Here is a 22,224-nt window from a genome sequence, read left to right as displayed (position 1 = left end):
TTAATAAATAAATTTAAAAAAAAGAGAGATTCAGGCTCCAAAACATTTCATCACTATAAAGGAACAATTGCATCATCGGCATCACAGCTATTCTCATATGGTAGGACTCACTAAGGCATCTTTGTAGTATTGTTCTAAAGTATCCTTCTATTTTGCCTTCTATCTATTGTTTCAACCTTCAGTTAAAAAACAAGTCCTCGTATGTTTGCGCATGCTCTGCACATGTTTACTACCGGTATTATTATTATTATTTGTTTACTGTACAGAAACCTCCATATGGAGTATATAGTCAGGGCCGCCCACAGGGGGGGGGGGGGGGGGGGGGCAACTGGGGCATTTTGCCCCGGGCCCCAGCCTGAAAGGGGCCCCAGGAGGCCCCATGAAGGGCCCCCTGAATACTTGTTTAAAAGATCGATATACTCTAATAGAGCAGTCAGATCTAAATACTCTAATAGAGCAGTCACAGTATTCTTCAGAGGAGCAGTGTAGCAAGCTTATAGATAAGGAGATATGGTTGGTGATGGGTAGTTATTGTCATTGCCAGCAGGTTGTGACCTTTTTTTTTTTTTTTTGGTCTTCACCTTACAACTTGGGTCAAGGGCCCCACTTTAACTCTTTGCCCTGGGCCCCTTAATTTCTCTGAGTGGCCCTGTATATAGTATACAACAGATTAAATTAAGAATAAATTGTAGTGATTGTACTTAGCTATAATTAATACATTGTTTAAATGTGTTTAAGGTAGGTGATTCCACAGTACTGCTAGATAGGTTATTCCATAATTTAATTGTAGAGGGGTAATAAGAGTAGAGGTAAGAATCAATTCTGGAGTGTGGCTGCAAAAATCGTTGATCGTGACCTCGTGTTTGGCTTGCTGTTGGGATTAAATAGGTTCCATTATCAATGTGAACTAGTCTATGCACCATTTTATACATCATAACAAGCTTCAAATTGTTCCGTCGCTGTTCAAGAGTTGGTAGATTCAGGTGATCTAGTATCTCAGTTACACTAGCCCAGGGTGAATAATTGTTTGTAATAAACCTTGCAGCTCTTCGTTGGACCATTTCTAACTTGTAGATGCTACTGTTAGTGTATGGAGACCAGACAGTTGATGCATACTCTAAGATAGGACGTACCATTGCTAGATAACAAAGCTTCTTAGTTTGTTGAGTGCAAGAGCTAATATTACGTCGCAAAAAGGCATTGGCTGAGTTTGCTTTACAGGTAACATGTTGGATATGGTTTGTCCATTTCAGGTGTTTATCTATTGTTACCCCCAGGTAAGTGGCACTGGTAGATCTGCAAATTTGATGTTGTTTCAGAAAATATGTTGAGTTAGTTGTTAATATCCTGTTAGTGATCTTGAGGTGTACACATTTGCTAAGGTTGAAAAACATTTGCCAGTCTTCACTCCACCTCAGTATGGCATCAAGGTCTCTCTGCAATACTAAAGTGTCTTCATTTGAATAAATCGGTCTAAAAATAAGTATATCATCAGCGTAGAGTCATATCTGAGAGTTCACTAGAGCTGGTAGGTCGTTAATAAAACAAGTAAATAGTAAAGGGCCAAGTACTGTACCTTGCGGTACGCCAGAGATAACCTCACACTGCTCACTAGTTACACCATTCAGAACTACTTGCTGTTGTCTTTTTCCAAGAAAATCTTTTATCCAATTGATAAGTTGTGGACAAATTCTGTAATGCTCAAGTTTTTGAAGAAGTCTTACATGTGGAACTTTATCGAAAGCTTTGCTAAAGTCAAGAAATAAAGCATCCACTTCTCCACCATTATTAAGTATTGTTGCAAATTCATGAATTGTGTAGATCAGTTGTGTTTCACAGGACTTATTTTTCTGAAAACCATGCTGTTCTTCTCGAATAAGTTGATGATTTTCCAAATGAGAGCTGATGGAAGAATAGATGATGTGCTCTAGAACTTTACAACAGATTGATGTTAAGGATATTGGGCGGTAGTTAGATTAGTCCAGCGCCTAAGCCAAATATTCGTTCACTTTTTGATAAAAGCACCAATTTTTTTACAGAGTATATGGAGCGTGCACTAAGTGTTTTAAGAAGGGGAGGCACATAAAAAGTCCTCAGGAACACCCCTTTTTGCACCCTGACAAGAAAACTATTTGTTACTATTAAAAATCAATCATGTTTCTATCAAGTTAACTGCTGGGCCTAGTATCATAGTAGTACAAAGCATACAGCTGGAACATAATAGCCTATTAGTAATCTATAAAAAAACAATAGTTTTCTCACCTAGGCAGTAAACAAAATCACTAAAATTTCCATTTGCAGGGATTCTGTTAAAGTTTTGGACCTTCAATGCTGACGATTGTGTAGTACTATGTACAAGGATCATCCTGATGTGTATCGTTTCTTTATTAAAGGGGTATAACAAAAGTTATTTAATGCTAAAGTCACAGGTGGATATCTCAACAAAAAACCATGAACTACAGCAGTTCAATTATCAAGTACAAAGCTTGAACAAAAAGGTCCCTTGTCCTTATACTGGGCACCATATGAAAGGTAATTAAATTTATAGTTTAATGAAGGCAGTTGCAAGTTGTTTCAACATCTTGTTCTGAAGTTACAGCGCTTTCAATTCAGTGTAATATAGTATAAGCAAGAAAAGTACATGGATGTGTCATAAGGTACTTCTTAGTGCTCAAAATCTCACTTCATTGGAACCTAGCTCCTTTATGCTTATTTTGAGCATTATCACAGCACTAAGAAATACCTTAATACTCATCTGTGTGCTTTCTTGCTTATACTATATTACACTGAATTGAAAGCGCTGTAACTTGAGAGCAAGATGTTGAAACAACTTGCAACTGCCTTCATTAAATTATAAATTTAATTACCTTTCATATGGTGCCCAGTATAAGGACAAGAGACCTTTTGTTCAAGCTCTGTGCTTGATAATTGAACTGCTGTAGTTCATGGTTTTTTGTTGAGCTATCCACCTGTGACTTTAGCATTAAATAGCTTTTGTTATACCCCTTTAATAAAGAAATGATACACATCAGGATGATCCTTGTACATAGTACTACACAATCGTCAGCATTGAAGGTCCAAAACTTTAACAGAATCCCCGCAAATGGAAATTTTAGTGATTTTGTTTACTGCCTAGGTGGGAAAACTATTTGTTTTTTTATAGATTACTAATAGGCTAATATGTTCCAGCTGTATGCTTTGTACTACTATGATACTAGGCCCAGCAGTTAACTTGATAGAAACATGATTGATTTTTAATAGTAACAAATGGTTTTCTTGCCAGGGTGCAAATAGGGGTGTTCCTGAGGACTTTTTACGTGCCTCCCCTTCTTAAAACACTTAGTGCACGCTCCATATACCCTGTAAAAAAATTGGTGCTTTTATCAAAAAGTGAACGATTATGTCAATTTTAAGGGCTTATGTACTGCACTAATGGTAATTTACGATCTCCCTTTTTAAAAACAGGCACAACAGTAGCATGTTTCCATTCAGATGGAAGGTGACCTTGATGCAAAGAGGCCCTAAAGATCAGCACAAGAAAGGCCGTAATGTAGTTTGCAAAGGTTTTTAAAAATCGGGGTGGAATTTGGTCTGGACCTGGAGCTTTGTTTACCTCCAGGTTTTCTAATAAGTTTTTAACACCTTCTGGATTAATACTGATAGGTTCCATTAGTGGGATAGGTAAATTTTCAATATGTGGTACAGAACTTAATCTTCTTAGACGAAATACCATACTACATCCAAAGCTGCCGCTGAGACAGAAGGAGGGGTATTGGGGTGTGTTTTCCTATAATGTTTGAGCTCTCAGACCCCTTTAAAGTTAAAACATCAGTAATGCTGTCGATCTGTGATTGAACATCCGTAGTGCGCCCGCGAAGCCCCGCAATAGTTACTGAATTAGAAAATGGACGACTCAAAATCGATGGCTGGCGAGTTAAAGGACGTGAAACTTACTGGCGTAAAACTGAGCAGTTGTGAAATAGCCTGTGGGGCCTATGGTAGGATATTCAAGGTTGAATACAATGGTACTGTGTGTGCTGGTAAAGAACTAAATTCGGTGTATGTTGAGGGCAACGTTAAACAGGTCAAACGTGATTTCCTACACGAGTGTGTTCAGCACAGCAAACTCGATCATCCAAACATAGTGAAGATGTTAGGAGTGTATTATGCTAGTGAACAAGCTGTACTACCAGTTCTAGTGATGGAACTGATGGATTGTAGCCTTACCTCTTTACTGGAGAGCTCCCAGAACCTTCACATGTATTTTAAGCTATCTGTATTACGAGATGTTAGTAAAGGATTGAGGTACCTCCACACTCTAAACCCTCCTGTGATACATCGTGACCTGACTTGTGATAACATTCTGTTGACAAAGAGTAAAGTTGCCAAGATCAGTGATTTTGTAGCTGCAAAGGAGGCACCATTTGTAAAGAGTGTTCAAGCAGCTCCAGGAACTGTTGGCTTTATGCCACCAGAGGCACTCAAGGGTCACTATGGACTGCCGTATGACGTGTTCTCATTTGGTTGTGTTATCTGTCATGTTGGTAGTCAGCAATGGCCCAAACCAGCCTCCCAAACTTACAAGAAAGAAAGTGAAGTTGAGAGACGTCAACACTACATTGATCAGTTCAGTACAGAGCCATTAAAGCAACTAACAAGGAAGTGTTTAAGTGATGATCCAGAAAGACGTCCCACAATATCACAGATCTGTGAGGAGATCACCAGTATGATAACAGGTCAGTTGTATATTGTCTCATTTATTATGAGGTCATTGTTCCATTACAGAATGCCACTACAAGGACAGTGATATCAAGATGGACTATTTGCATGTTCTAAAGGAACAACAAGTTCAGACCAGAGATCTACAGTTGCTAGTAGTAGGAGCAAAGAATTGCGGGAAGACCAGTCTTGTTGCATCATTAATCAATGAGGAATTTTTGGAGGGAACCAGTAAGGAAGTTGATGTGGCTGCACAAAAAGTTTTCTGCAAAGATTGGAAAAGAATTGACAAGGCCAGCGATCTCCATGATCTGTTTATTGACCAGGTTACACAACACATCAAAACCAAATGTATGTCTTCCTTGAACCTCGGTTTTGTCTCTAAATCAACAGCTCCTTCTTGTGCCATTGACAGTCCCTCTGAGCTTCACTCACAAGCAATAGACAATCTCTGTGCTACTATTTTGGACTTCACAGGTGATGCAATCCTTCACAATGTTTCCTCTGCCTTCATTTCAGAGCATACTGTACCTGTGATCACATTTGATGCTTCCAAGGAGCTAACAGAAGAGATTGTTCCAGATGAAGGCTCTTACCAGCCACCAGAGTGTCACAATTCTATTTCTGGTATCCACTACTGGCTAAAGGTTGTTGATTCTGTTTGTTCAGTGGAAGGAGAGGATGATCACTTACGACCAACTGCAATACTAGCTGGTACTCATATTGACAAACTGCATCCTGACCTTAAGGTGGCTAGAGAGATTGCCAGAGATAAGATCTTACCTCAGCTTGAGAAAGAGCTATTTGAAAAGCATTATGCTCGGCATTTAGCTGGCTATAGCAAAGGTCTTAAGAATGCTCTACAACAATTTTGCTTTTTTATCAGCAACAAATGTCATGATGAAGAGATAGAACGTTTGAAAAATACTGCCATTGAAGCTTCTACTCTAGTGAAGAAAGGCCAACCAATCTATATCCTTAACATTGAGGCGGAACTTTTGCAATGCAAAGAGCATGCTATTTCAAAATCCAATATGCTTGACTTGGTTACAAAATGCACCATTCCAATGGCTGAGAACAGCTCAGAGTTTGAAGACCTGTTGAGATACCTACATGAAAGGTGTACCATTTCATACTTCAGCCAGATTAAGTCTCTGAAAGATCTTGTGATATTGTCCCCTTGGTGGCTTTCCAAACTCTTAAGCTACACTGTTGCTGCGTACTACTATGTTGTAGTTGACTGCAGTAAGGCTAGTTGCTTTGATAAATATAGTGTTCTCCACGAGAGTCTTCTTAAGAGGTTAGAAGCATTCCACTTGGATTATTCTAGTGAAGTACGTGTGACGGAGAAACAGGTCAAGGGCATTCTTCACCTGCTGGGTTGTGAAACTACTTGGTTTAGTGAGGAGGGCTACTCTTTATTGCCAAACCATGAAGATGCAATCATTGTTCCTTTTCATGTTCCACGTGATGATGGGAAAAATCCTCCCAATACTCTACAGCAGAGAATTATCTACTTCAAATTCGACGATGGTTTTGTCCCCATTGGTCTTCTGAACAAGCTGATAGCTAAGTGTATTTGTCATAGCATGATGAAAAGATGTAAATTGTTATGGTACGTTCTGTGTTGCAAACTTAAATGTCAAAACTTATCTGTTACAGGATGAGGTATGGCAAGGTGGGACTGCACTTGGGAGCTCATCAGATATACTACATCAGTCATTGTGAGGAGAAGGGAAGTATCCAGTTAACTATCACTATGCCAGATAAAGATGATTTATCTAGTGCTCAAGAGAGAAGGGAACTGATCAATGATATAACTAGATTGCTGAATGATATCTTGAAGGAGTTCCTGCTAGTAGTAAAGAAACGTCCAATAAGATTTGTCCCCTGTCCACACTGCCCAATACTCCATGTTACCCTTAGTGACATATCCAGTGGTAACTCCATCTTCTGTGCTACTTCTAATGATACTCGGTTGCCTCGTAATTACTATGATGACCTCCTAGATCCTGCCAGTTTAACAGGTAACTCATCAGATTGTATGTAATTTTTGGAAGAGATGATACTGAATTACCCATTAAGGCCACTTATTGTTAATGTTTCATATCAGGAAAGTTAATGTGAACAGTCGGTTCATTATTCAGTACAATCTTACATACACCTGACTGTTAGCTGAATGCTCTATTAGAGTATTTTGTTCTGTTATTGATTTTATAAGATTGGGAGGAGGGGGGGCACATGCCAGCCTGTGGCTAGTTGGACATCATGTAATTATTACTGGGGGAGTGCTACCCATGTGTGTCTGCATGTATCAGGATTTATACTCATGTTTTAATGATCCTTATCGTCTTTTGCAGCAACACCATCTCTCGGTGATCCACATCAACTACAACAACTGGACTATGAGTCAACACAGCATCCTCACAGAGTGACTGCAGTTTATTCAAGCCATAGGAGTTATCCAGAAGATCAATACTTCATGAGACGGAGTACTACAGAAGAGGGGACCACAAGACTGGATGAGCAATGTGGAAGTGTTGAGCCATTGAGAGCATCACTAGATGATTTGACTTATCAGAAAAGATCACAACACAGTGAGGATTTGTTTTCAACCAGAAAAGAATTGAAACAAGAAACATCATCGCAACAACCACGGGAGAAACAGCAGGCTATACAACAGTATCAACAGCCAGGCACCAAAACAAACTTACAGAAACATCACAAACTAAAATACAACACAATGACTCAACAACATAATATTGATACTTCAGTAAGGGGAACCACTAAGCTACAGAACCAATCTAGTTTGACAGCACAGAGGTACCCAATGGACAGATACCCTCATGGTATAGCTATCATCATTAACAATTCTGATTTTTCCCCAGATGATTCTACCAATCTAACATTATCTAATCGCAGTGGCTCAGATGTTGACGAACAGAACCTTTGTGCCACTTGGATGTACCTCCGTTACGATGTGAAAATATTGAGAAATCTCACTGCTTCAGAACTCCTTCGTAAACTAATGCAAATTTCCTTAGCAAGTCATGAACAATTTGATAGTTTTGTGTGTTGTATCCTCAGCCATGGCTACATCGATGGTGTATATGGTACAGACAGCCAACCAGTGAAGATGAGGGATATTGCTAGTTTGTTTACAGGCAGTTTCTGCCCATCTCTTGCAAACAAACCAAAATTATTCTTCATCCAAGCTTGTCGTGGAGATGAGGAAGATGTAGGGTATGCTTTCCAAAGTGATGACAGGGATTCTACTGAAGATAAATTTCGTCATTCATTGCCAAGTGAAGCTGATTTCTTGTATGGCTATGCCACACCGCCAGGGAACATATCCTGGAGGAGCCCTCAATATGGTTCTTGGTATATCTCCAAATTGTGTGAAGTTCTTGTGGACTTTGCACCACAAGAAGACCTCCTTAGCATGTTAACAGTTGTCAATGAAAGGGTGTCTGAAGCCTACACCACTCAAGGCTACAAGCAGTGTCCTGCCCCAGTATCTCTGCTTCGCAAACAAGTGTGGTTCTTTTGATATTTCCTCAGCAGCATAATATTTTAAATTCATATAGACATACTTTATAGAATTCAGGCTAGACATGGCTGTTAATTTTGTGATGAAAATACACATGTAGATAAATGGCACTCCTACTTGTTGTATTTAAAGGCTCTTTATTTTTATGTACCATACAGAGAACTACCAGTATAATTATCATGTTATGATCTCCGACTTGATTATGTGTTTCAAATTATACAATATAATATATATATTTCATGATCCATACAGTTACGTTGTTACGCTTTACAATAATAAATACAAAACATTCTCGTGTAAGTATACATTGATGTATGCAGACTGCCAAGTTGTTGTGGCATTGCTTAATGGAATAAAAAAAAATGATATAAATATTTCTGTGTATATATATATTATGAATATTCACTGATTGCCTCCTTATCTAGCATATATGTTATTTATACCAAGAAAGCTGACACTTTACAGTCTCGTAAACAGATTGATACATTATCCACTCTTTTACATTGCTCTACTGCATTTTGATATACGTCTGGTGGTAAGATCACTCTTCCTTTTTTGACCTTGCCATCGAGCTGCTTCTCTAACTGCCTCTGAGAAATACGCACACAAATGTCACACTCCCAGCTATCAGGAACCATTGCTGCTTCAGCTTCAGGCATGCAGCACATCAAATGAGTGCCCTGTATGCTACAGCTGGAACACAGAATCATAGACCATGAACCCCTACACACCAACATGTAATCAGTACTACTAAAATAGTGCGAAGGCTCTACTCACCCATCGACAGACACAAAATCACGACCACTCGGACAAGAACACTTGGCAGCATCACAATGCTTGTGTTCTTCCAGTAAATCTTGATACAGGCCTCCCAATTCCCAAGATGCATCCCTGAAAAATGATTACATCTAATACCTTTATAACTCGTGTCTACTGCTAACCTGAATGGCACTTGGATACCATAGTGCATAAGGTCACGTACAAATCGTTCAGTGTTTGCACACAGTGGACACTTGAAGTGGTAAATACCAGCACTCAGTGCATATTGCTAGGGAAAAGCACATGAAATGAGATTACACTAGTGGTAAACATGGCTTAAACTACTAAATACATACAGATACAGTACTTTATTGAAACTGTATAGTAGCAGCTATATAATAGTTATACCACGGCTGTGAGGGATTTTGCTGATATATATATCTAATCCAAAACAGCCAAGCTGTAAAAAAACAGTGCGGCCCTCAAAAAGGCTATGGTGAAAAAAGATGTGAAATCCAAGGTGGCGGCCAAGAAATGGCTGTGATGGTAGGTTAATGGTAAAAATTTTAATAACGACAATTCAGGTGAATTTTTGTGCTGCTTGGTCTTGGCAAAAATTCACCTAAATTGCCGTTATTAAAATTTTCACCATTAACCTACCATCACAGCCATTTCTTGGCCGCCACCTTGGATTTCACATCCTTTTTCACCATAGCCTTTTTGAGGGCCGCACTGTTTTTTTACAGCTTGGCTGTTTTGGATTATATTTCATTTCTTTTTGTATTTGTATACGGCCGGCCTTGGCACTTTTTTAACCTGTCTTTTTTTTCTTTACCACAGGAAGAAGAAAAGATGAAGCAGATGCACTTTAAATAGTTCTGATTTTATCAGTAAATGTACAAATTATATATATATAATACATATATTTATTACAGAACTTTCCATGGTGGTTTCTTTGTAACTGAACACTCTACAAGGTGACTTCTTCTTGCTGCCCTCTCTACAGGGTGAATTGTTAGTAGCTGAACAATCTACAAGGTAACTTCTTCTAGCTGATCTCTCTACAGGGTGATTTGTTTGTAGCTTAACTCTCTACAGGTGATTTGTTTGCAGCTGAACTCTCTATATGGTGGTTTCTTTGTAACTTAACTCTCTACAAGGTGACTTCTTCTAGCTGATCTTTCTAGAGGGTGATTTGTTTGTAGCTGAACTCTCTACAAGGAAACTTCTTCTAGCTGATCTCTCTACAGGGAGATTTGTTTGTAACTGAACTCTATACAGGTGATTTGTTTGCAGCTGAACTCTCTACATGATGGTTTCTTTGAAGCTGAACTCTCCACAAGGTAACTTCTTCTAGCTGATCTCTCTACAGGGAGATTTGTTTGTAGCTGAACTCTTTACAGGTGATTTGTTTGCAGCTGAACTCTCTACATGATGGTTTCTTTGTAGCTGAACTCTCTACAAGGTAACTTCTTCTAGCTGATCTCTCTACAGGGAGATTTGTTTGTAGCTGAACTCGCTATAGGTGATTTGTTTGCAGCTGAACTCTCTACAATATGGTTTCTTTGTAGCTGAACTCTCCACAAGGTAACTTCTTCTAGCTGATCTTTCTACAGGGTGATTTGTTTGTAGCTGAACTCTCTACAAGGAAACTTCTTCTAGCTGATCTCTCTACAGGGAGATTTGTTTGTAGCTGACCTCTCTACAGGTGATTTGTTTGCAGCTGAACTCTCTATATGGTGGTTTCTTTGTAGCCGAACTCTCTACAAGGTAATTTCTTTTAGCTGATGTCTCTACAAGGTCACTAGTTTGTAGCTGAATTCTCTACATGATGGTTTCTTTGTAACTGAACTCTCTACAAGGTGACTCCTTCTAGCTGATCTTTCTACAGGGTGATTTGTTTGTAGCTGACCTCTCTACAAGGTAACTTCTTCTACTGATCTCTCTACAGGGCGATTTGTTTGTAGTTGAACTCTCTACATGGTAGTTCCTATGTAGCTGAACTCTACAAGGTGATTTCTTCTAGCTGAACTATCCCTTTCCGTAGTTGCATGAACTCCCTATAACGTAAATTTTTCTAGCTGAACTCTCTACAGGGTGACTTGTTTCTAGCTGATCTCTATACAGGTTACTTGTTTCTAGCTGATCTCTTGAATTCTCTTCAGGGTGACTGTTCTATTAGGATGACTGCTCTATTAGAGTATCTTGATCTCGCACTTGCTGCACCAAGTTGGATTTCATGTTATAACTCCGTGGCTTTAAGTCTGATTCTTCTACACCATTGAAGAGCCTTTCTAAGATGATTACTCCTTCTATACAGCGATTTTCAAAGCATTCCCCCTAGCGGTTTATCTGGTAGGCGTGGCAAGTAGTCGTTTTTTTTTTATTAGCTAATCTCGATTGCGTAATTGTTACACACTGTTGGTTTTTTCGTTGTATCTTCCTGGTTTTTAGCTCGATTTCTTTCAAACCACAAAAAGTTTGAGGTTCAATAGTTAACCTATTCACCCACCAATTTTCAGCTTCTTCCCATACGCGGTTTACCCCGTAGGCGTGACAACATATTGGTGTTATTTTTCGTGAATAATCGATCATAACTCTTTTCCTGTTTATCGTATCCTAGCCAAAGTTGGTACAGAGATGCGCCTTTAAACCCTGCTTCTGTGTGCCAAATTTCAAGGCAATCGGATATAGCGTTTGCATTTTATAGCAGTTTTTGTAAGTGTGCGAAAAGAGGAAGAAAAAAACCCGAAGAAACTAAGCCAATTTTTGAAGTCGCATATCTCGGAAACGCTTGAAGCGATTTCGCTCTAATTTGGAATGTGGAGTGCTGAAGGTGGAGGGAGTGTCCACATCAAAATTTGTCTTGTTTCATCAAGGCAGCACAGAGCTACAGAGGTGCGAAAATTGCATTTTCTTTCTTCCTGTCAATACACTCACGGGTGTTATGCGCCGGCTTCTTGGGCCGCACGACACACTACCATGTGTCTTGATATATGGTATAAGTGATATATATCACTTGGGGCTCACTCACCTAATAGGTGAAAGAACTAACGAGAACTCATCCCGTTTGTTTTATACAGTAGAATCTGAAGATCAATCGTGGTTTTAATAGCGTGGGCTAATAGCCATCAAAACGTTGTCCATATATTAAAACGTCATTAATACATTACTATGTTTCAACACGCAATGTTAGAAAATTTGCGATTGTGGGATGGAATTTATATTGCCATTCTTGTACTAAGTTAAGCCAACTAACTTCGCTATTGGGACAGCAAGTTATTATATTAAGTTAAGTACTTAGGACTGTAAGTTACTAACCTATTTCAGCATAGCAGTAGTAGCTTTGCTGTTCCATGGTCTGTTCAAAGGCTGATATGCGGTGGGTAAAAATACGCATCCACGATCGTCCAAACAATTATTTTGTGCCTTCATTATCCTTTACTAACAAGCAACTAGTCTAAATTAGCAAATATACTCAGCTTAGCAACCACTACAAAAACAAGTCCCACAATACAAAGTTCTATGTAGCTCAATATAACGAGTCAAAGTGCATTGTTTCTTTGAACTGGCTGGGTATCAAAATCATTGGCAAACCGCTTTCCCATGATATTTCCCGGGCAATATGCGAGTTAAACCTCGAGCGGCACCTTTGAACGCCCACGCTAAAGTGGTATATACACAGGTTTAAAAAAAAGTATGTTTCCGTACCAGTTGGGAAACAGAAGAGTGAAATCCCTGTAATATAGCATTCATTGTGACAGAGATTAGAAAGAATGTTGGATTTCCTAGAGTTGGGGTAGTGCTCAGATTAGTGTATTTGTTCATCCCATTGAAGTACTCCAAAACTGTTCAATTACTCTAATACAACACACACTGCCAACACAATACTTTACCGTACGAAAGGAAATTTTGACATCAAAAAAATTTGACAAATCGGTTAAATTCATCAAATTTAAATTCGTCAAATGTTTATAAGCACACTTAAAAGTACAGGTTTTGCCTACAATTTCTTGATTTTTGCCAACATTTTATTCGTCAAATCTGCTGAAGTGTGAATTCGTCAAATTTTTCTTATGTCAAAACCTCCTTGCATATGGTAATCGAACTATCACCTTAGAAATAATTGAGTGATTTGACTTACAAACAATGTGGCCAGCCATGTGCATCACCATAATATGCATCTGTGTTACCAATTGGTATTACATTACAGGAGGGATTTTTCTAGAAGCAATCCGAGTTTTTCAGAAATTGAGGGGGGGGGCAGAACTTAAATTAGGCTAAATTTGTTTTATTGTAGCTAGCTAGCCATCGACTAAATTTTATGATTTCAAATCAATTTATCATTGTTTCATCATTGGGCTGGTTGAGGCAGAGTTCAGGAAAAAAATCATTTTCAGGGGGGGGCAAAATGCCCCCTTTGCCCCCCCCTAGAAAAATCCCTGCATTACAGTCTTTAAACACACCCACAAATATTGCCTTTGAGAGTCTCAGGCGAGAATATAAACAATTGCGATAGAAAAGAAGCACCTAAAGATTGTTCAGTGGTCTAAGGTGAATAACGTATACGAGAGAGATATACAAGATAGGCAAATAGTGGTTAGAAGTCAACCAACTATCAACACACTCAACACAGTGCAGCATTCAATAATAGTATCATTTCATACGTACATGCCAAATATGCACAGTAGAGGCCTAGCATACCTGGATACAAGCACGGTGGAACCAGCCATTCCTACAACACGGAGTATATAATCTACTGCCTCGCTCTCGGTCTTTGTTAGTCAAACAAATTATGCAATTTCCTTTCAGTCTCATCCGCTGCTGCTTTGGACTGTGATTCAAACAATAAGCCCTAGAGAAATCATTTAGTACAATTAAACAATGAAGCCAGGTTCTGTTCCCTTCTAAGGGTGATGGTTACATGGTCACCCATATTACAATTATTATTTTTTAGAAGTTGTATTTCTCTCTCCATGCAGAGTTCAGGGATCTAAGAACATCAACCTGCTAAGTTTACTCAATATTATTGGATACCATCAAAGGCCTTCACTTAACAATATTGTTTCTATAATTGTTGTCCTATACATCGTATCCATTTTAAAAATAATAATACTATTGCTTACACAAACAGAAGCTTAATTTGGTATAGCATAAATACAGCTAATCAGGTTACTGTACAATAATTCACCTCTATAAACTGGCCATTATGAAATATGCAAAGTAACCTGTGAAATGCACACAGCCACCTGCATAGGCCAGGCAAACTTGATTGTTTCTCATTTCACTCTGCTACTTCTAATTTCATTATTGCTGTTATCACTCATGTACACACATATATTGATGCTGAGAAGGCTGACTATCATTTTACAGCAAATGTCTGTCTAAGTGCACCACAGAAAAAGTGGTATCAGTTTTTTGAGCTTTCCTTCAATAATGACTCCACTCAAATGCGATTCCACAACTTTGTGGATGAGAAACAAGTAATCAAGTGTGCCTGGCCTTGAGAACTAAGTGATGGCTTTAATAATAATCTGGCTCAGGTTTCAGTGTGTATAAATCCACAGACTTACTTGAAGGTTCCGGTATACTGAAAGAGAAATCCATTTTGCTCAGCACAAGGGAAATGGGCAGACACGCGGCAACTAGTGACCGCGCACCCTACACTTGCCCCGAATAATCCACAAAAATTACATTTCTGAGAAAACAAATTAGGTATACGAAGGTACACGGAAATCGATTCTTACCAATCTTCTGCAACGACGAACTTCTTTTTCGACATCCTTTTCAAAAAATCCCACGATCCCTTCACTTTCGCTGCCGTCCTGAGCCAGACCGGAGGCGAAGTACTATAGCAACGAGTAAACAGTAACCACAAACGGGCAACGATCATACCAGACAGTTAATATGAGCACAACACGAATTCTTATTGATCAATTCTCCACAAACAGTCTGCTCCTGCTTCGTACAAAACATGCATACGTTCCCTGCCGCTCTTGCTGTCGCCATTATAACTTATCACCGTATTTTGTTAGTATATTTCAGTATATTTCCGTATATCATGTATAATTCATGTGGTTGCCATTTTAACACTAGGGACCATTTTAGTCTCTATACACTGATCACACGCCCACTCAGCATAGTCTTCATTGTTCAGTAGCTGGAAGGCTAGTTTGGTGAGGCCTACACAAGTTCTGTGGAACCATCTCTCACAGCCACTCTCACAATAGATACCTTCATCCTCATCATTAACCTCCTATACAATGGAGCATATTCATTGTGCAACTATGTATACTGCTAGTATAAAAGGCATGGCCCGACTTAACTTACATCACAACAAGCCCCACATGGGTAGACTTCATTGTTCTTTTTGCTCTCCTCTTTGCTGCTCTGCAAGTACACACGTGTATTATTATAAAGTCAAACAGGGTGGTTACGTACTGATCCAACACGAGGCTTCTTCCCTGCGGAAGGTTTGTAGCCTTCATCTTCACTTGATTCCTCAGCTACTTCTTCTTCCTCCTCCTCCTCCTCCTCTTCTGAACTGGGAGAAGATCCATCATCAGCTAAAAGTATTAATTGTTTAGTGATTGTGGAGTATGTAATACTTTGCTGGAGTTAACAAAATAGTGCAGTAAAAATTGTCAGGATTTTGGATGCTAAAATTGCTGACTGTGTTCTTAACACTATCACACTACAAACAAAATTCAAGTTGTGAATTTCACAACTGATTGAATGGTGACTTCACTGATAAGGCTACCAAAACTACACGGCCATGATTGCTTGTATGTGCATGTGCTTGTATGTGCATGTGCTTGTATGTGCATGTGCTTGTATGTGCATGTGCTGTAAAGCCTTTAATAATAATAAGAATAATGATCACAGACAAGAATATAATTTTGTGCTAGCATAGATTCAAAATTCTAATGTAATATCTGTATCCCACTAGAACACAAATATGCCAAACTCTAATATTTCAGTCTTATATAATACATTGGTCAATGTTTTGCCCACACACAGGCAGAGGTGGAGATTTGAACACCACTACCTGGGGCCCTTTTGCATGCCAAATCCCCAGTGAAAGACCATGAGGCCACAACTTAGTGGAATAGTAACTAAATAAACAGCTTGCGTTTACATGTGATCTAGTAGACAGCTCATGCCCCACTACCTGGGGCAAGGTTAGCAGTTGATTCCCCCACTAATCCCCACTTAACCCCCACCTCTGTCCATGCTCGTACTAGTGAGGCAAAATATTTGATAGGTGAATTACTTGTTTAGTCACAACAATGACAAGGTGATTAGTAAAGGCTAGGCCTATAGAGGTAACAACTACATAATACAAAAGTACACGAAACAGTTATACAAAGAAAAAGAATATTACTTGCACCAATAACAAATGAGACTTAAACACATTACAGTTAGATATGAGATCTACATCAAATCCTCTCACTCACTCGGATAAGTGGCCTTCTCTTTTGGTCGCTGTAACGGGCCAGTTTTCTTTCCTCTTCTAGACCTCAACCTTGGCATGTTGTTTACCACAAAAGATATAATGAATGAATCAATTATGGGTTTGAGTTTTATTAAAGTAAAGCTATTGATTGTGGGTTTTAATTTGACATGGAGCTGGTGAGTTGATTGCTGTGTGTTGAGCACCTCATGTTATTTATTGTTGGTTAGTATTGTTTGGGTGATAAACCGTGGCAGCCTTGTTACGTGCTGAAGACAGACCGGCTGACTGTAATGTTGGATTGTGCGCTGGACCTGACTGGCATGCTGAAGTTCCTACCACACTCGCTAGTATACAGGTAAGTATTCGTGTATTATGCAAATCTGGATACTATCCAGGATAATCCTGCTTTTTACAATATTTTTGTTGCTTACAGTCCACATCTGTCATCATTAAATAAATGGTCACCCAAAGATGCTACCCTTCCCTCCAATAACATGGTACGGTATGGTAGAGGTAGTCCTTGAACTGCAGTTGATAATTGTTTCTTACTGCAGTTCTGTGAAAACATTGATCATATTTTTGTAAACTCTATACCATTCATGAAGTTACCAGAGGTATGTCTATATTGTCTCAAATACAAAAGCTAGGGTGCCTTCAAATGTAGAACTGTATAGATAACATCTGGCTTTTGTTTGAGAGAAATATTATTACTACAATTTGGTGATTAAACTGTTAGATTGGTTTAGTGGATTTCTCAATGATTGATGTCATCTTAATCTCCAACAATCATGCTATGTTAGCGCTACCTTATATCACTGAGGTAAGCCTACCACTTCACTTCTACCCATCATTACACAGTGTTCCTCGACAGCACTTGAAGTTTAAGGGACAAGTGTTCGCCACAGAACCTTGTTTACAATATAGCAGGTAAATATTTCATATAGTCATAGACTTGAAATATGATGCCAAATGCTTTGTGTACTGATCTCTTGAAAATATTTTAGCAAACTAACCTTGAAAGATTTGTCTCTCTTCGAGCCATATAGTAATGTTATTGTTTTCATTGGTAGGTTATTAATGGAAGAATTGTGTGATTACGTACACCAGAAAACTATAACTACCACTTCAAGTTCACTAGCCAGTGATAACCAGAATCTCTCTCAACTGATGAAGTAAGCTATTTTAGCAGCAGTTAGCATGCAGCCAGCAGCTAGCAGCAGCAGTTAGCATGCAGTTAGCAGCCAGCAGCTAGCAGCTAGCAGCAGCAGTAGTTTATAAAGTGCTATTTTTATGTGCTTGTGTATAAATGAGCACTCATGGGTATAAGGCAGGCATACAGTCTTTCATAGTGCTGCTTGTCAGTTTTTATTGCAGGTAAGATTGTATAGTAGGGGGATGCTGCTAAACTGTGCCATTACTTGGTTCAGTGTTACGATGGTTGTGATTTTTGCAGGTTCTTTCCTAGTGATAAATCATCAGATGACAATTTCTCCGATGTGTGGAGACCTTTATATAGGTGTGTGTGTGTGTGTGTGTGTGTGTGTGTGTGTGTGTGTGTGTGTGTGTGTGTGTGTGTGTGTGTGTGTGTGTGTGTGTGTGTGTGTGTGTGTGTGTGTGTGTGTGTGTGTGTGTGTGTGTGTGTGTGTGTGTGTGTGTGTGTGTAGAGTGTGCGTTTAGTGTAGTGTGTGGCCTTGTAAGCCATTAACAGGGTTAACCCATGTAGACAGTCCATATATTGCATCTAGGATGAGCTAATTAAGAGAGGAAGAGACTCAGGTCCCTGCTATTGTCAGTGGCCCATCCACCCTCCTTGAGAGCTAGTCCATTCATTCATCTGGCCTAAGTAAATTGCTTGTAATTAGGTTACCCGGCATCCGGTGGGTGGGTGTCTCCCATGGAGGGTGGAGGAATGCATTGGAGAAGAATCTGGGACAGCCAGTTACGAAGAAGTGTGTGCATGCGTGCATGTGTGTGTTGTATGGCTGGGACAAATGTACAATTAGTTTGAATGTTCATTTCTTACTATTTTTATACTTAAACCACTACTCAAATATTTGTATTTCTTGTGGTATGGCCTGGGTATCCCCACTTTCAAATTGGTTCATTATTTGGGCTGTTGTTCTGTGATCAGAATATCAACTAAGACAGATTTCATTTGTAAACTTTTCACTACAGTATTGAAGAGGCTCATGAGGCATTACTGAAGGTACAACCAGTAACTTACCTACAAAAGATAGTAAGTGTTAACATTACCAACTTCACATCAATCATAATCATACCCAGCTATTGTGTGGAGGAGTAGAGGCCATCCCCGTGAGCTCGGGATTCTGTCTTGGCAGTTGTAACTGGGTCATCAAGACTGTCCATTCCACTGTAAGTGAATTAATTATGGAAGAGTTGTACCAAGGGTTCATAACTTGTATTATGAGTACAGCAGATTGCATGCATTAGCCTCATTAACTGACTTTCTCATTGTAGCAAAGTATGTTTTTGATATGGTATGGTCTTATTAATGAGGCCATGAAGTACACCTTTGATGTGTGTGGATGCCTACTTGAGATGGTCACTATAATGAGGTGGTCTTATTAGATGTGATTGTGACCTACTTGGCACATATATTGCCACTATATACATGTGGTTTCACTGTATTTTTATTACGAAGAAAAAGCTAGCCTACTGAAATTACATGTCTCTTTTAATGTATCCACCTGTACTAGGTCCAGTGTTACTCCATGGTGACCACCATGAGTGCATTGAAGCCTACAGATGTAGAATTGAATGCGTTCGTGTGACCTCTTAGTGGTGTACACATGTTGACTGTGGCTTTCTGTTTTACAGATTTGCTATTTGTCATCATCTTCACTGCTGACGACACATCCACAGGTTGTTATATTACTGTTATGTATCCTAGCAATATCCAATCATCTTCCCCTCCAGCCACTAGAGAAGTCACTGATCAAGTCATGTGATGCTGTGATCATGGCAGGATTGACTGAGGCACCCTCTGCTAACCCAGATGGCATGTTGTCAGAAATGTGTGGAAGAATGGGTAATAACTGTTAGTGTGAATCCTAAAATTGTTAATTTTCTTGTAGTATACATATATACATATTTAATCTTTAATTAAATTTGAAGCTTTTTTAAAAATTCTATACTTTGAAGCTTTTTTAAAAATTTTTTTTTTCATTCATTCATTTTTTTTTGTCAGGTTTTGTGTGCCACAAGTGTTCATAATACTATATACTATAGTGACTATTCTGTTAACTGTAGCTCACACACTGCACAATGGTGGTAATGTGCTCATCCCATGCTATCCATCTGGTGTTCTCTATGACCTGTTGGAATGTATTGTGGGGTTCCTTGATGGTCATGGCTTCTCCACCACACCAGTATACTATGTGTCTCCAGTTGCTGCCAGCTCATTGGCTCATGCTAACATCTATGCTGAGTGGTAAGGAAGGAAATGATACAGAGAAACCTCCTCTAAAAAGGACACCTAGACATGTGGACATAATTGCTATTTAACAGGACACTTGTTCTTGATGTCACCATTTCTATTTGTGTACACACATTTTGACCCCTGAAATCAGGACACCTCACTGATAAAGACATGTTACTATGGTCCAATGGTGTCCTAAATAGAAGTGGTTGTATTGTATGTTTAATGTTTTGAAACTTAGCCTAAATCAATGTGAGTGGGTGGCCCATTATTCTTTATTTATTACAATCTTACATGCACCTGATTGTTTTAATAGAGTTAGCTGAATGCTCTATTAGAGTATCTCAATCTTTTATTAATCATTATCATAACTTGTTGAGAAGTGAAAGGGTTAAATCCCTTCTCCTAACATTGGGGTTGGCCGGTCTTCAGCCCATCCCTAGCCCTTCCTTTCTCTATGCCTAGCTATGTAAGCAGATTTGTTTATAACCTTTATACAATCATTAAACATTGAGATGATAAAATAATGGTGAAACACCAAATTTAGGCAGTGAGACAGCAATGTGGGCATGGGATTGGAAACAAATTAACAATGAGTGACCTAATTTAGTTCTTTGCAGGCTTTGTCATGATAAGCAGTCAAAAGTGTACCTACCTGAGGCTCCATTTCCTCATGATGGTTACATCAAAAGTGGACGTTTGAAGCATTTCACTAGCACTCATGGTTAGTACTGTATGTCCTGCAATTGTTGAGCCCCGCCCACTCATCTTCTGCAGGTGACCTGTGTCAGCAGTACAGTACGCCATGTGTCATGTTCACTGGACACCCCTCACTGCGGTGCGGAGGTGCCGTTCATCTAATGGAGGCATGGCGTAGTAATCCCAACAATGCAGTCTTCTTCACTGGTCAGTTTAGCTCCACCTAACATCACATCACATCACTGTTTATTCTATTTCCCTCCAAATATTCCAGAGCCTGATTTTGACTACCTCCATGCTCTGGCACCATTTCAACCAATCAGTATGAAGGTGAACTGGTCTCCCAACAATGCCAGTTTAGTCCACAATCATTATTACAGGCATTCTATTTTCCTGTTGATCCCAGACTGAATTTCTCCACAGCCAACCGGCTACTGAAAGAAATACAGGTGAGTGAGAATAATGGAGTCAAACCATCTCTAGTTTGTTTGTATTTTTGCCCATACAGCCAAGGCAACTGATTGTCCCAGAAGTTTATATCTCCTCAACTCAAGAAAACACTCTTCTTCCAGTGAGTATCTTGTACTGATACTGTACCACAAGAATATATGTCCAGTGCTTTGCTCAAGTTGTTTTGTGTTTTACACAGGAAATGCCATGCCAAGTGATAAGGAGGTGTGGTGTAGTTACCATAGCAACAGAGACAGGTGCACACCCGGCTGGCATCGATCCACAGTTAGCGCAACAGATCACACCTAAACCAGTGGCTGTCAAGACTGTTGGTGGTGTGGCTTCTCTGACATGTCTTGTTGAGTGCCGGGATGATCACATGACCTTGAAGCCACACCCACAACCATCCGAATCAGCTGGAGCAAAGTTGTGGGGTAAACTCTCCATCGACAAGACACTACAAATGTTAAAAGAGGTGTGTGAGTACTGGTCTGATAATCAAGAGGTCCCAGGTTTTACTGTGCATGTTTTATCATCCCACACAGGAGTACAACATTCTTGATGCCCATGCTGAAACTGATGGGGAAGATCAGTTGATTAGACTAGTAAGTTGTGTACAACATACACACAGACATTAAAGCGTATCTGTGAAGGAGTTGTTTCCAACAGAGAATTTTCATGTTCACATGACATATTATTGTCATCGATAAACAGGCTTCCACAGTGCACAACATAGCCATCTGTAACATAATAGTGTATTTCAGTTCCTTTTTGTGCTAAATTTTTACTGTTTTCTAATATCCTCACAAACAACAGGCTCTGTTAATGCTTGTAAGCTAAACCTCCAATACTATCCTATGTAAATGTCATTTGTGTGTGCATTGCATTCCACAGGCCAACAATGCAGTGATCAGATTGTCAGCAGAGACTACAACAGTTCAGTACACTAATGATGATGCTAAACTACGCAAATTAGTACAAGACTGTGTACTAAGACAACTTGTACAGCTCTAATACTATCATGTACTAATTTAGTATAGTGTTAATATATCAAATCAATACCATATAAAGTAATGGGAATTGGTCTGTTGATGGTCTACTCATCTATAACCTTTAGCCGAACACCCTGCAATCAAGTGGTGTATCAATACA

The 22,224-nt window shown here is 39.2% G+C and overlaps 4 protein-coding genes across 4 annotated transcripts; 2 read left to right on the top strand and 2 right to left on the bottom strand.

The window, feature by feature from the left end:
- Positions 1–3,882: 3,882 nt before the first annotated feature.
- Positions 3,883–8,574, top strand: LOC136249807 (uncharacterized). The gene is made up of 4 exons (XM_066041931.1): positions 3,883–4,736; positions 4,786–6,334; positions 6,382–6,746; positions 7,080–8,574. Exons 1-4 carry the CDS (start codon positions 3,905–3,907, stop codon positions 8,267–8,269), a joined length of 3,936 nt encoding a protein of 1,311 aa, XP_065898003.1. The 5' UTR covers positions 3,883–3,904; the 3' UTR covers positions 8,270–8,574.
- On the bottom strand, positions 8,477–15,064 carry LOC136249817 (PHD finger protein 7-like). The gene is made up of 7 exons (XM_066041942.1): positions 14,924–15,064; positions 14,776–14,877; positions 14,602–14,726; positions 13,733–13,883; positions 9,211–9,317; positions 9,047–9,160; positions 8,477–8,992 (listed from the first exon to the last, which is right to left on the bottom strand). Exons 1-7 carry the CDS (start codon positions 15,035–15,037, stop codon positions 8,707–8,709), a joined length of 999 nt encoding a protein of 332 aa, XP_065898014.1. The 5' UTR covers positions 15,038–15,064; the 3' UTR covers positions 8,477–8,706.
- Positions 15,065–15,067: 3 nt separating this feature from the next.
- On the bottom strand, positions 15,068–16,608 carry LOC136249820 (pygopus homolog 1-like). The gene is made up of 4 exons (XM_066041945.1): positions 16,486–16,608; positions 15,470–15,594; positions 15,359–15,418; positions 15,068–15,284 (listed from the first exon to the last, which is right to left on the bottom strand). Exons 1-4 carry the CDS (start codon positions 16,559–16,561, stop codon positions 15,099–15,101), a joined length of 447 nt encoding a protein of 148 aa, XP_065898017.1. The 5' UTR covers positions 16,562–16,608; the 3' UTR covers positions 15,068–15,098.
- LOC136249812 (integrator complex subunit 9-like) lies at positions 16,555–22,131 on the top strand. The gene is made up of 21 exons (XM_066041937.1): positions 16,555–16,660; positions 16,712–16,839; positions 16,918–16,981; positions 17,039–17,098; positions 17,221–17,304; positions 17,356–17,411; positions 17,555–17,656; positions 17,938–18,000; positions 18,660–18,720; positions 18,768–18,857; positions 19,323–19,367; positions 19,422–19,533; positions 19,755–19,935; positions 20,544–20,647; positions 20,701–20,829; positions 20,897–20,952; positions 21,003–21,071; positions 21,131–21,193; positions 21,272–21,547; positions 21,618–21,677; positions 21,967–22,131. The coding sequence occupies exons 1-21, from the start codon at positions 16,652–16,654 to the stop codon at positions 22,084–22,086; spliced, it is 1,932 nt and encodes a 643-aa protein (XP_065898009.1). The 5' UTR covers positions 16,555–16,651; the 3' UTR covers positions 22,087–22,131.
- The last annotated feature ends 93 nt before the right edge of the window (positions 22,132–22,224 follow it).

The sequence above is a fragment of the Dysidea avara genome, chromosome 3 (genome assembly GCF_963678975.1).
Source record: "Dysidea avara chromosome 3, odDysAvar1.4, whole genome shotgun sequence".
Lineage (NCBI taxonomy): Eukaryota > Metazoa > Porifera > Demospongiae > Dictyoceratida > Dysideidae > Dysidea > Dysidea avara.
This window is presented reverse-complemented; position numbering and strand designations above follow the sequence as displayed.

Coding starts and splice junctions, on each gene's coding strand:
- LOC136249807 (XM_066041931.1), top strand. CDS start 3,905: ATGGACGACTCAAAATCGATGGCTGGCGAGTTAAAGGACGTGAAACTT. Junction 4,737..4,785: donor GATCACCAGTATGATAACAG/GTCAGTTGTATA, acceptor GTTCCATTACAG/AATGCCACTACAAGGACAGT. Junction 6,747..7,079: donor AGATCCTGCCAGTTTAACAG/GTAACTCATCAG, acceptor CGTCTTTTGCAG/CAACACCATCTCTCGGTGAT.
- LOC136249817 (XM_066041942.1), bottom strand. CDS start 15,037: ATGGCGACAGCAAGAGCGGCAGGGAACGTATGCATGTTTTGTACGAAG. Junction 14,727..14,775: donor TTCGTCGTTGCAGAAGATTG/GTAAGAATCGAT, acceptor TTGTTTTCTCAG/AAATGTAATTTTTGTGGATT. Junction 8,993..9,046: donor GATTTTGTGTCTGTCGATGG/GTGAGTAGAGCC, acceptor GTTGGTGTGTAG/GGGTTCATGGTCTATGATTC.
- LOC136249820 (XM_066041945.1), bottom strand. CDS start 16,561: ATGCCAAGGTTGAGGTCTAGAAGAGGAAAGAAAACTGGCCCGTTACAG. Junction 15,419..15,469: donor AGAAGCCTCGTGTTGGATCA/GTACGTAACCAC, acceptor GTGTACTTGCAG/AGCAGCAAAGAGGAGAGCAA. Junction 15,285..15,358: donor CATGTGGGGCTTGTTGTGAT/GTAAGTTAAGTC, acceptor TCCATTGTATAG/GAGGTTAATGATGAGGATGA.
- LOC136249812 (XM_066041937.1), top strand. Junction 19,368..19,421: donor TGCTGACGACACATCCACAG/GTTGTTATATTA, acceptor CTTCCCCTCCAG/CCACTAGAGAAGTCACTGAT. Junction 19,534..19,754: donor AGAAATGTGTGGAAGAATGG/GTAATAACTGTT, acceptor TGTTAACTGTAG/CTCACACACTGCACAATGGT.